General features: G+C 38.7%; 1 protein-coding gene across 3 annotated transcripts in view; it reads left to right on the top strand.

Moving 5' to 3' along the window:
• Positions 1–14199, top strand: part of LOC126481284 (DNA mismatch repair protein Mlh3-like) — a 175208-nt gene that overhangs the window by 14024 nt on the left and 146985 nt on the right. For 2 of the 3 annotated variants that reach the window (XM_050104922.1, XM_050104921.1), the window contains exon 2: positions 4545–4649. In XM_050104922.1, the coding sequence (XP_049960879.1) occupies positions 4560–4649 (90 nt within the window). In that variant the 5' untranslated portion in view covers positions 4545–4559. Of the gene's footprint in view, positions 1–4544; positions 4650–14199 lie in introns of those variants that run through there. The other variant, XM_050104923.1, reaches the window with a different exon arrangement.

Consider the following 14199-nt stretch of genomic DNA (forward strand, 5'->3'; position numbering starts at 1 on the left):
GGGAAGCTTATTGCACAAACATTTTCTCTTATTGTATTAATACTAATGCCACATGCTATTATTAAAAAAAAAAAATGAATTTTCTGGTAAGTCTGCCTAGTAATACCTCAAATTCTAAGAGGAAGCTGTCCACCATTGAGCTTTGTGAGTTGTATATAACTGGCACAAGACCTTTTTTCCTAGGAACTGCATTTGTATGGCTGCTGCTGTGAACATTAGTTCTGCATAGTTAGGTACGTGATAGCAGTACAGTCCATTACATTACAATCAACATTATAGTTACCCCACAAGTTTTTGGTTTACTTCTACAATAATGTGCCGTTTTTAGTATTATGTGAAACAAATACTAACAAAGAGATAGAGGAGCTGGCCAGTGCTTACCTCAGCTCAGTACAGCCGATAGATAACTCAAAACAGAACAGAAAATTTACATTCCTAGCTTTCGGAACTTTGTTCCTTCATCAGGGAGGAGAGAGGGGGAAAAAAGGGAAGACGGGAAAGTGGATTCAGTTACTCACAACCCAGGTTATGAAGCAACAGGGAAAGGTATTATGTTAGATTATACACCATTATTTCATTTTCCTTTAGCCCATTCTCTGTCAGTAGTTAACATTACATCAGTTTCATCAGATTTGTTGGAAGGATGTAGTACATTTTGGTGAAGTACTTTAAAGTTGTAATTCTTATCAACAATTTTTTTCTTTCTTGCTGAGCCTGTGATTTGTTTATGCAGTCTTTTGTAACACAGAGATTATGCCCTTACAGCTGTGTCTAAATTATTAATTATGTTATTAGTATATTATTTTCACTCACACCACATCACTTGGGTGCTTTCCCGTCCTCCTTCCTCTGACTGAAAATTCAGTTAATCCGGCAGTTGGCACTGTTTGTTTTCTCTATGTTAAATGTTAACACATACTGCTCAGTTGTACATGTCCTCGAGGGTTTCATTTGCCTTCTTAACTAAAAGTTTTAATATTTTATCAGTGACTAGAATGCTGCTGTCATGGAAAAAGAGAAGTTTTTCTCCATGGCCTATATTGTCAGGAAAGTCAACAAAGTAGGAAGAGAGAGATTGCTACTTACTGTAAAGATAACACACTAAGTTTCCTACAGGCATTCTGGCCTGAGCTTCCAGAGTTGCCGGTCATGTGTGCGTGAGGATTGCTTGCTTGTGTGAGTGAATGGTGTGCTTTTCTTTTTTTTTTTTTTTTTATGAAGGCTGTGACTGAAAGCTCATATGTAAGCATCTTTTACTGTTCCTGTTTGTAACTTTACAGTGAGTAGCAATCTATCTTTTCCTACATTGTAGATATTTCTAGCTGGAGTTTCCATTGTTTGATTGTCTGGAAAGTCATTGATCTACATTAAGAACAGAAGTACTCCAAATATGTTCTCATTAAGGGCACCTTTGTTAATATGTTTAAATTGGCAGCATCTGAAATGTTGCATCCTATTTTCCACATTTGACTGGAACCAATTATTGGCTATTCCTCTTATGCATTGTACTTGTAGTTTATTTAGTAATATTTTACAGTCAACAGTGTCAAAAGCCTTAGGGCACATCCAAAAATAAGAAAGTGTGACAATCTTCGATGTTTATTTAAGAGCTTCAATTACTGTTTTTGAAAACCCTCTTATGGATGATATTGTTCTTCTGCTACCTCAGAAGTCAAACTATACTTCATTAACAAAATGAATGCAGGAATAATACATGTTGGAGGGGGAGTAGGGGTGGTGGCAAAAGATCCTAATTTTTTCATCCTCTGAAAAATTGAAAGCAAAACAAATATTTCTACGTACTAACATAAAATTGCTAGCTAAATCCAACAACATTCCCTCATCCCCCCCCCCCCCCCCCCCCCCCAAGATAACTTACTCATTGCTTCTGGAATATCATAAAACAATACTTCTCCAAAGATGCATTGTTTCAATGATAATATTTCATTGCTTATTTCAAATTTCCTTTTTGTTGATTTCCAAAATCGAACAATGTTAAGTCCAGGATGGGATAATGACAGTATCATTGAAAGGATAGTTGCTGCTAACCATAAAGCAAAGATGCTGAGTTGCACATAGGCACAACAAAAAGACAGTCAAACAAGTACACTTTTGGCCGAAAAGGCCTTCATTGAAATTAGACCAAACAAACACACACACACACACACACACACACACACACACACACACACACACACACATATATATATATATATATATATATATACACCTGTCCTTTTTTCCCCCTAAGGTAAGTCTTTCCACTCCCGGGATTGGAATGACTCCTTACCCTCTCCCTTAAAACCCACATCCTTTCGTCTTTCCCTCTCCTTCCCTCTTTCCTGATGAAGCAACCGTTGGTTGCGAAAGCTTGAATTTTGTGTGTATGTTTGTGTTTGTTTGTGTGTCTATTGACCTGCCAGCACTTTCGTTTGGTAAGTCACACCATCTTTGTTTTTAGATATATTTTCCCACGTGGAATGTTTCCCTCTATTATATATAGGGAAACATTCCACGTAGGAAAAATATATCTAAAAACAAAGAAGCTGTAACTTACCAAACAAAAGCGTTGGTACGTTGATAGAGACAATATAAACAACCAAAAAACACACAAACACACAAACAATTTTCAAGCTTTCACAAGCCAAGGTTGCTTCATCAGGAAAGGGGGAAGGAGAGGGAAAGACGAAAGGATGTGGGTTTTAAGGGAGAGGGTAAGGAGTCATTCCAGTCCCGGGAGCGGAAAGGACTTACCTTAGGGGGAAAAAAGGACAAGTATACACTCGCACACACACACATATCCATCCGCACATATACACACACAGGCAGACATATGCAAATGCAAAGAGGTTGGGCAGAGATGTCAGTCGAGGCGGAAGTACAGAGGCAAAGATGATGTTGAATGACAGGTGAGGTACAAGCGGCGGCAACTTGAAATTGGCGGAGGTTGAGGCCTGGTGGGTAACAGGAAGAGAGAATATATTGAAGGGCAAGGTCCCATCTCTGGAGTTGCGTCATCTGTCCAATGGCCAGCTTCACACATCCGTCCACATCAAACCCAGCAACAAGCAACAGTACCTCCATTTTGACAGCTGCCACCTGTTCCATATCAAACTGTCACTTCCTACAGCTTAGGTCTTCATGGCTAACGAATCTGCTCCAGTCCTGAATCCCTGAACCATTACGCCAATAACGTGAAAACAGCTTTCACATCCCGCAACTACCCTCCCGACCTGGTACAGAAGCAAATAGCTAGAGCCACTTCCTCATCCCCTCAAACCCAGAACCTCCCACAGAAGAACCCCAAAAGTGCCCCACTTGTGATAGGGTACTTTCCAGGACTGGATCAGACTCTGAATGTGGCTCTCCAGCAGGAATACGACTTCCTCAAATCCTGCCCTGAAATGAGATCCATCCTTCATGAAATCCTCCCCACTCCACCAAGAGTGTCTTTCCGCCGTCCACCTAACCTTTGTAACCTCTTGGTTCATCCCTATGAAATCCCCAAACCACCTTCCCTACCCTCTGGCTCCTACCCTTGTAACTGCCCACGGTGTAAGACCTGTCCCATGCACCCTCCCATCACCACCTACTTCAATCCGGTAACCCGGAAGGTATACACGATCAAAGGCAGAGCCACGTGTGAAAGCACCCCACGTGATTTACCAACTGACATGCCTACACTGTGAAGCGTTCTATGTGGAATGATCAGCAACAAACTGTCCATTCGCATGAACGGATACAGGCAGACAATGTTTGTTGGTAATGAGGATCACCCTGTGGCTAAACATGCCTTGGTGCACAGCCAGCACATCTTGGCACAGTGTTACACCGTCCGGGTTATCTGGATACTTCCCACTGACACCAACCTATCAGAACTCTGGAGATGGGAACTTGCCCTTCGATATATTCTCTCTTCCCATTACCCACCAGGCCCAACCTCCGCCAATTTCAAGTTGCCACCACTCGTACCTCACCTGTCATTCAACATCATCTTTGCCTCTGTACTTCCGCCTCGACTGACATATCTGCCCAGCCTCTTTGCATTTACATATGTATGCCTGTGTGTGTATATGTGCCGATGTATATGTGTGTGTGTGTGTGTGTGTGTGTGTGTGTGTGTGTGTGTGTGCTAGTGTATACCTGTCCTTTTTTCCCCCTAAGGTAAGTCTTTCTGCTCCCGGGATTGGAATGACTCCTTACCCTCTCCCTTAAAACCCACATCCTTTCGTCTTTCCCTCTCCTTCCCCCTTTCCTGATGAAGCAACCTTGGGTTGCGAAAGATTGAAAATTGTGTGTGTGTTTGTGTGTTTTTTTATTGTTTATTTTGTCTCTATCAACATACCAACGCTTTTGTTTGGTCAGTTACAGCTTCTTTGTTTACGGTGAGTAACAACTATCCTTTTCATAATATGGTGAGCAGCAACTGCCCTTTTCATAAACCTTGAAAAAACTACCCTTGAACAATTAAGAATGTGTTTTCTTTACTGACTGTTGTGGCTTTTTCAATATTGATGAGTTATTTAACTGATGTTTCTCTTCAGATTTTCATTTGAAAAATGGCTATTCAAGAACTTCCTAAGAATGTACAATCATTAATACGTTCGAGTATTTCGGTTCCAAGTGTATCACAAGCTGTGATTGAATTGGTGAGTCGTAAGAATTATTTTATAATACAAAAAACTAATTCTTGGTGCAGTATCGTGTAATTTATGGTCTAGTGATGGGTTAAAAGTGGCATTCACCTCCCAACCCCAGTAATCTGACTGGTTTGATGTAGCTGCCACTATTTACTCTCCTCCACCAATCTCTTCTTCTGAGAGTAGCACCTACGTCCAGTACCTACAATTATTTGTTGTATGTATTCTAATGCCTGTGTTTCCATAAAAGTTTTATTGTCTCCATTTTCCTGTTGTACCACAGAAACCATTCCTTTATATCTTAATACTGTGCAATAATTGTATCCCTTCTTCTAGTTAATATTTTACATATAGTACTCCTCTCACTGATTCTTTGGAATACTTCATCATTTCTTATCTTATCAGACCACTAAACTTTTAACTCTCTTCTGTAATAGTATATCTCAAACATTTTGGGCGCTGAAGACCTTGCTGTCGTGCGCCCAAACACCCCTCTACTACTACTACTACTACTACTACTCAAACATTTTGATTCTCTTCTCTCAGTTTTCCCACAGTCCATGATACACTCCATACAATGCTGTGCTCCAGATGAACATTCTCAGAAATTTATTTTTCGAGTTTAAACCTATGTTCGATAGTAGTAGACTTCTTTTGGTGAGGAATGTTCTCTTTATGTGTGCTATTCTGCTTCTTATAGCCTCCTTGCTTTGTCTGTCAAGCACTATTTTGCTTCCTGTGCAGCAGAATTCCTTCACTTCATTTATTACATGTCCATTAGTATGATGGTGATTTGAATGTTCATCCCATTTCTCTTACCCTGTAATACTTTAATCTTACCTTTGGTTTACTCACAATCCATGTTCTGTACTCTGTAGACAGTTCACCCCATTCAGCAGTTCTTCTAATTCTTCATCACTTTCAGAGAGCTGTCATCAGCAACTTTTAATCCCATTTTTGAACTTTCTGTTTCCTTTATTGATTCTTTGATGTAATGGTTGAACAGTAAAGGACAAATGCTGCATTTATGCTTTACAGTTAGTTTCATGTTCCATGGATTATTTTGCATGATAAATCATGGTATGAATTATTTTACATTCACAATGCAAATTGAAATGTAAATATGGCTGCATGCTGAAAGTTTATCAGTTGTTTTTAAAGAAAAGAAGAAGAACAGATGTGAGTTAGTAATTCCCACCCACCATCTTTTACACATTACAGTAATAGAAAGTCTTCTACAGAAATGAAGGAGTTGTCAAGGAGAAACATTTTCAGTTTGTTTTCATATTGTACTATGCTGTCTGTTAGACATTTTATATCCTTGGGTAGCCGGCCGAAGTGGCCGTGCGGTTAAAGGCGCTGCAGTCTGGAACCGCAAGACCGCTACGGTCGCAGGTTCGAATCTTGCCTCGGGCATGGATGTTTGTGATGTCCTTAGGTTAGTTAGGTTTAACTAGTTCTAAGTTCTAGGGGACTAATGACCACAGCAGTTGAGTCCCATAGTGCTCAGAGCCATTTGAACCATTTTTATCCTTGGGTAAGTGTTGAAAAATTGTAGTTACAGCCTTTTTAGAGCTAAAAAAATTATAATGTGCAGTAATGAATGTAATTTTTCCTTCTGGTAGTGTAATTAGGTACATTATTTTTCCTTTCAAACAGCAGTAGTTTATTTACAACAAACTTCCTGAGGTAATAAATGTACTGTGAAGCAGTAGTCAGAATGCACAACCCCTTAAACAGATGTCTACTATATGACTGCGGGTGAGCACCATGTATTATTCTTACATCATGTTTTTAGGTATAATGAAAACTTTCCTTCTTAAAGATGAGTTAACCCAGAACATTATTCCATATGACATAACTACTGAATGAAAATATGCAAAATATGTTAACTTACTGATTTGTCGTCCCCCCCCCCCCCCCCCCCCCCCCCCACCCGCCCCAAAAAGTGATTCTAAGTGCACATGTGGCTGAACTAATTGGTTTTAGGAGGTCCAAAAAGTTTTTTTTTCCAGTTTAAATTATCATCAATAAGTGCACATAAAATTTTTGATGTTTCTACCCTGTTTATTATATTCTCACCATGTGTTACATCTATCGTTGATGTAGTACTCCTAGATGTGCACAGCTGAATATGTTGCGTCTTTTTTAAATTTGAGAGTGAGACCATTAACAGAAAAGCAGCCAATGATACTTTTAAGAACTTTGTTTATCTTTTCTTCTGTTTCTGTGTACATTCTTGGATTGAATACAATACCAGTGTCATCTGCAAAAAGAACTAATCCTGCTTGTTACATTCTAGATGGAAGATCACTTACATATATGAGGGACAATAGTGGGTCTAAGGTTGAGCCTAGGGGAATACCACATGTGATTTCTCCCCAGTCAGAATAACGTCCCCAAACTATATTGGTTGAATTACAGCTTTTTGCATTCTGCATTCTTTTTGTTAGACAGGGCGGTATGCATTGGTTGGCTGTACTATCACCCCATAAAACTTCACTTTTTGTAGGAGAAAACTGCATACAGTCAACTGCCTTAAATAGGTTGCAGAAAATATCAACCGGCACTAATTTATAATTTAATGCTTGTAAAATTTGGTGAGTGAACATGTAAATGGCATTCTCAGTAGAACAACTCTTCTGAAATCCAAACTGTGATTTGCTGCTGACATTATCATTGCTCAAGTGAGATACTAATCCAGAATACATCATATTCTAAAAAAATTTGGAAAATGATATCGGCAGTGAAAGAGATCAATAGTTGTTGACGTATCTCCTATCACCTTTTTTAAATAGGTTTCTGACAATGGCATATTCCAGTCTCTCTGGAAAAATGCATTCAGTTAATGATGCATTACATATTTCTGATGAGATTGGGCTTATTGTATGGGAACAAATCTTTAGTATGTAATGAAATGAAACACCTACAGCCATCCTTTTGATGTTATTTATTATATGGCTACCAGTTTCAGTGATTCAGTACACTATCTTCAGGCCTTAATTGACACTGAGGGGGTTAAATCCAATCATATACATGATTCCATCAGTGGCCAACATCTATGAACTGGTTTTCACAGACTATAACAATGATGTTGTGTCTCATACCATCGGCTACCAACTGTAGGTGATCCGTTTTATTACACAAGTGAACGGCCGAAGTCCTCAAACCTTCAGTCAGAAGGATGCAGATACAAAAAATGGTTCAAATGGCTCTGAGCACTATGGGACTTAACATCTATGGTCATCAGTCCCCTAGAACTTAGAACTACTTAAACCTAACTAACCTAAAGGACAGCACACAACACCCAGTCATCACGAGGCAGAGAAAATCCCTGACCCCGCAGGGAATCGAACCCGGGCGCGGGAAGCAAGAACGCTACCGCACGACCACGAGCTGCAGACAGCTAATTCGTATACACATATATTTACAGACTTCTGGTTAGAGACAATCATTAGATTCACTCCTGGTATACAATACTTTTTTAAAAAAATAACTTATTAAATAACGTAATGCCACACTGTTCACTCATATCTCCCTATCAGTCACTGCACACACTATACACACATTGTTTCATAGCACTTCATTCACTACACACACACACACACACACACACACACACACACACACACACTGGTGATCTGTGGGCCATTTTTTGTACTGCAACTTCCCATTTGCTATCCTGAAAAACTGAGTCAACATCCCTCCACAATGAGTGAGATGTTGAGCTCAGAAAGAGAAAGAGGTGTTAGTATTGTGCTATGCATAGCTTGGGGGTAAGTATTTCTAGAAAGGAAAAAAGAAGGACAAAAACATAAAGTGAAGGTGTTACGTGGAATGTTGGATATTTTATAATCATTATTATTATTATTTATTTGTATGCCTTTTTTTTTTTATCAAACCCCTACTCTGTTTTAGCTAAGTAATCCTTCAATGTATAAAATATATTGAATAACAGGTACTCTTTAGCTGCCTTTTTAAATAAGTGTATTTTTGCGATTTCTTTAATCTCTTTTGGCAATTTATTGTACAGTTTTATTTCTTGGTAGAAAATGCTGTTTTGAGTTTTATGTTTATTTTTTCTTGGTAAATATAAGTTTAGTCTGTCTCTTGTTGCATGGTCATGAACACAGCTGTTTGTGCAGTAATTACCAATGTTATTTTTGATGTGTACAACTGACTGGTAAAAGTATTCACATGGAGCAGTTAAAATCCCCAATGTTTTGAACAGATCTTTACAATGAGCTCGACTAGTATGTTTGGTTGTTATTCTTATGGCTCTTTTCTAGAGTTTGAAAATTGTGTTCATATTTTGTGCATTTGTTCACAAAAAAAGAATGCCATAGCCAAGAATTGAGTGTACACATGAATAATATGTAACTAAAAGACACTGCATGTTACACACTGATGATAGGATTCTGAGGGCATAACATGCTGATGACATTCTGTGTGCAAGTACCTTTGTGTATTCACACCACTTCAACGGAGAATCAATATTCATTCCTAGAAATTTTGCATTTGTTACACAGTCCATAGTGGTGCCATCTACATTTAATTTAACATTGTCATTTTTCCTCTTCAAACTGAAATTCATGGCATTAGTTTTCTTTATGTTCAGTGTCACTTTATTGCTTATTGACCAATCATAAACTTCCTTGAGAGTTTCATTTGCTTTCTCGGCAAGGAGTTCTCTTGTTTTCTCGGTGACTGTAATATTGCTGTCATCAGCGAAGAGAATTTTTTCACCTTGAGTAACACTACTGGGAAAGTTGTTGATGTATATCAGGAACAGTATTGGTTCTAATATGTTACCTTGTGGAACACCTGTGTTAATGTAATTTGGTTCTGATAAGTGTTTTACTAAATGTTTAGATCTAATTGAAGTATGTGTTATCTCTACTCTTTGTACCCTATCTGTTAAGTATGATCGAAACCAGTCATTAGCTACCCCTCTTATTCCTAATGCTTCTAATTTATTTTATAGAATCTTGTGGTCGACTGTATCAAATGCCTTAGAAAGATCCAAAAATATGCCTGTGACACTCATCTTTATTGAAAGCATCAAGTGCAACTTTTGTGACTTCTACTATGGCTGACTCCGTATTTTTGCCACTTCGGAAACCAAACTGTGATTTGCTTCTCTTCTTCTTCTTCTTCAGTAGCTCTACAGCCCTTGGTGAGCCTTGGCTTCTTCAACAATCTTCCTCCACACTTCTCGGTTATTTGCTGCTCTTTTCCACCCCCGGACTCCCATATTGCTGATATCCATTATTACCTCATCGATCCATCTTCTTCTAGGTCTCCCTTTTCGCCTAACTGAATGGATCATACCTTTCATCATTTTCTTTGGCATTCTATCCTCTGCCATTCTCTCCAAGTGTCCTAGCCATCGTATTCGCTGTGATTTAACAAATTTTACTATGTCCCTGCCTTGTATTAACTCCTGTAATTCAGCATTGTAGCGTATTCTCCAGCCTTCTTCCTCCCTTATTGGCCCATAGATTTTGCGTAGTATTTTCCGCTCAACGCTTCTTAGAGCATTTTTATCGTGTTCTGTCAATGTCCATACCTCTGAGCCGTATGTGATAACTGGGCGGACTAGGGAATTATATATTAGCAATTTAGTTTTTCTTGTAACAAGGCTACTTTTGAAAAGCTGCATATTTGCAAAGTAAGCTCTGTTTCCTGCTTGTATTCTTTCCCTTATAGCCTTTCCAATACTGTTATCATTTGTTATTAGGGCTCCCAAATAGTTAAAAGAGGACACTCCATTGAAGCATTTCCCATTGATGTTTAGGTTTTTAGGGGTTCTTCTGGCCTCAGATTGTGACATTACCATATATTTTGTTTTGTTTACATTTACTATGAGGCCAATTTTTAAGGCTTCTGTTTCCATTGCCCGGTATGTTTCTAGGAGTGTATTGGTATTTCTTCCTACTATAGCAATGTCATCAGCGTATGCACATATCTGGCTAGTTTTCATAAATATGGTGCCTCTTTTGTTGATTTTATTTACTGCACTATGCAGGGCAATGTTGAATAGGACAGTGGAGAGGCTATCCCCTTGCTTCACACCTTTATTAAAGTCAAAGCTCTCACTTGTTCTACTAAGGACCTTTACTTTTGCTCTTGTCTCTGTCATTGTCATTCTGATTAGTCTTATTAATTTAGCACATATACCAACTTCTTTCAGTACTCTGTATAGTTCTTGCCGAATTATGCTGTCAAAGGCTTGTTTGAAATCGATGAATAAGAAATGCAGATCTATATCATATTCATAGAACTTTTCCATCATTTGCCTTATCACAAATATTTGATCAGTTGTTCCTCTGCCCGGTCGAAAGCCACACTGATATTCCCCTAGTATGCCTTCTGCACACTTCCGTATCCTTTCGTTTAATATACTTGTGAAGATCTTATAAGCTGTACTTAGGAGTGTTACACCTCTATAGTTTTCACATGCTGTTCTGTCCCCTTTCTTATAAATGGGGACTATTATTCCAATTTTCCAATTATCTGGCATAGTTTCTGTTTCCCATATATCTGATATTAATGTGTGCAGTTCCTTTATTACAGCCTCACCACCAGTTTTTATTAATTCAGCAATTATGCTGTCTTCCCCAGGGGCTCGATTGTTTTTTGACTTGTGCACAGCCTGGGAGACCTCTTGTAGTGTTGGTTTTCTTGCCTCATTGGTTTCATTGTCTACTTCCAGCTCCACTCTTCCCTCCTGTGCAGCTGTCTCTTCATCTTCTAGGCTGGTGCTTAGTGTATCTTTGAAATATTCTGCCCATCTTCCCACTATCTGTTCTTCCTCCCTTATCATTTTCCCATCTTTACTGGAACAGGCCATTGTTTTTGGTTGGAATCTATTCTTCATTTTGCCTATGGCATGATAGAACTTTCTTATTTCACTCTGTTCCTTTAGTTCTTCTAGTTCTTGAAATTTCTTCTTATTCCACTCTCTTTTCTTTCTCTTGCACAGTCTGTTAGCTCTTCTCCTTAATTCTCTATATTGTTCCACATTATTTCTGGTTTCTCTCTGTAGCATTTTTGTTCTTGCCCTGTTCTTTTCCTCTATTGCTGACCTGCAATCTTCATCAAACCACTCCTGGGTTCTTCTGTTCCTTCTTATGCCTATTATTTCCTCTGCAGCATCCTTAATGGCTTTTTCAAACCTGTTCCACCTTCCATCTACTCCTTCTGTGGTCTCTTCATTGCTCAACTTTCTGCTTAGCGTTGCTTGGTATTTTTTTACTTCATCGGGGATGTTCAGTTTGTCTGTATTCCATTTCATCATCTTTCCCATTCTGTTGCCATTTGTTAGTGACAGTTTCTCTCTCAAGACTGATTTTATCAGAAAGTGGTCTGAATCACAGTTTGGTCCTCTGCAGCTCCGTACATCCGTAACTGACGTGGAGTGGCGTGCAATCACTAAAATATGATCAATCTGATTGACTACTCCATTGGCTGCAGACTTCCAAGTTCCCAGATGGATCCTTTTATGTGGAAAGCAGGTACTTTTAATAATCATATTATTCCTTGCTGCGAATTGGCATAATAAGTCTCCATTCTCATTGTTTTCTTCATGTAGTGAATATTTTCCAGAAACTCCATACAGATGTTCATTCCTCCCTATTTTTGCATTAAAATCTCCTATTACTAGCATCAGGTCATATTTAGGTACTGCACCGTATACTTTTTCCAAGTCTTCGTAGAAATGTTCTTTAATTATATCCTCTTTTTCCTCTGTTGGTGCATGTGCATTAACTATTGATATATTCCTAAATTTACCTTTTAGTCTGAGTCTGCACATCCTTTCATTTATGGGTTCAAATTCTAGAAGGCTTTTCCTAACTTCCCTAGTTATTATAAACCCTGTTCCAAGTTGGCCTGTTCTTTCTTCTGGTCCACTATATACCAACGAGTACTCAGGTTTATCTATCTGCCCATTCCCCTGCCATCTTATTTCCTGTAGCCCTACAATATCATATTTGAATTTTAAAATTTCATTAGCTATTTCTTTCATCTTTCCAGGCTGAAGCATTGTCCTCACATTCCATGATGCTACTGTTAGATCCTTTATCCGTTTCCTTTGCCGGGGTCGTGATACATGCTTTCCATCCAGTTTCCGAGGCTTCTGTTGAATTTCCGTAATATTCTTTTTTTTTACAGTATGGGGTTATTAGCCCCATGCCCAACCCCCAAACTGGAGGACCAGGATTTGTATGAGGTTTACTCCTCTAGGGAAGCTGGCTTCACTACGCCTCTAGAGCCCTCCCTGCCCTATGTTGTGGGACACACTTTGTCTGGCTCCTCTGTCGGGACCAGTCCGGCTTGGGAGACCCTGCCAGTAGCTATGCTACCGCCGGCATAGCTCTCGACTTCACCGAAGCACGCAAACCCTCCCGCCCGGCACTGAAGGTGCCTACTATAAGGCGGTGTCCCCTGAGAGGGTGTGATTTGCTTAAAAGATTGTATTTATTCAGGTACTTCATTAATCTGTCTTTCATAATTGCTTCCATTATTTTTGAGAACGGTGACAGCAGGGAAATGGGCTGGTAATTTTCTATGTCTTCTGCATTACCTTTCTTAAACAAAGGTACAACTCTTGCCTGTTTTAACTTCTATCAAAATGTCCCTGATGTGAAGGATTCATTTATTATATTTGTTAAGGGGCCTTGTATAATCGCTATGCGTCGTTTTAGTACACACATTGGTACTTCATTTAAGCCTACTGACTTTTTATTTTTTAGTTTTTCAACATTTTTATTGACTTCAGTCTCTGTGGTTGGAAGTAACATCATTGTATTTAGTGCAACGTTATTTACAGGGGTTATATTTTTTGGGGGGCGTTTTTGCTGTAACTTCTCTGCAATACTTGAAAAATGCTCGTTTACATAGTTTGCTAAGTGTTGTGGATCATTTATTACCTTATTCTTCTCCCTTATCAGTATGCTATTCTGTGTTTGTTTGCCTCCCCCCGTTTCCTTTTTTATAATATCCCAGAATGCTTTGCTTTTATTCTTTGCATTATATATTATTTTGTCATTAAATGACTTTTTTGCAGCAGTCAGCACCTTCCTATAGATCTTTTTGTATCTATGATAGAAATTTAAGAATTCTGGATCATTGCGAATCTTTTTCATGGAACTGAAGTGTTGAAATGTTTGGAAGGACTTCTTAATACGTGCTGTTATCCACCTGTTTTTGTGAGATGTTGATACAGACATGCATACTTTTGGAAATGCCTGTTCAAAGTTCAATTTAAACAATGTGGAGAATTTAGAGAATTTCATATTCATATTGGTTTCCTTATACACTTCATCCCAGCTTTGTTTTTCTAGTTATTTTGAAAAATCTTTTATTTGTTTTCTGGTTGATGTCATTTGTAGGCTTGTAGTTTAGGGAATGATTCAATGCCTGATTTTACTGTTGTTATTTGACAGAGATGGTCTGATAGTCCGAGATCTTTTACAGCTACATCACATTTTTCCCTGTCCATATTTGTGGCTACATGGTCAATTACTGATGAAGTTGTTGTAGTAACCCTTGTTGC

Source organism: Schistocerca serialis, chromosome 5, assembly GCF_023864345.2.
Source record: "Schistocerca serialis cubense isolate TAMUIC-IGC-003099 chromosome 5, iqSchSeri2.2, whole genome shotgun sequence".
NCBI lineage: Eukaryota > Metazoa > Arthropoda > Insecta > Orthoptera > Acrididae > Schistocerca > Schistocerca serialis.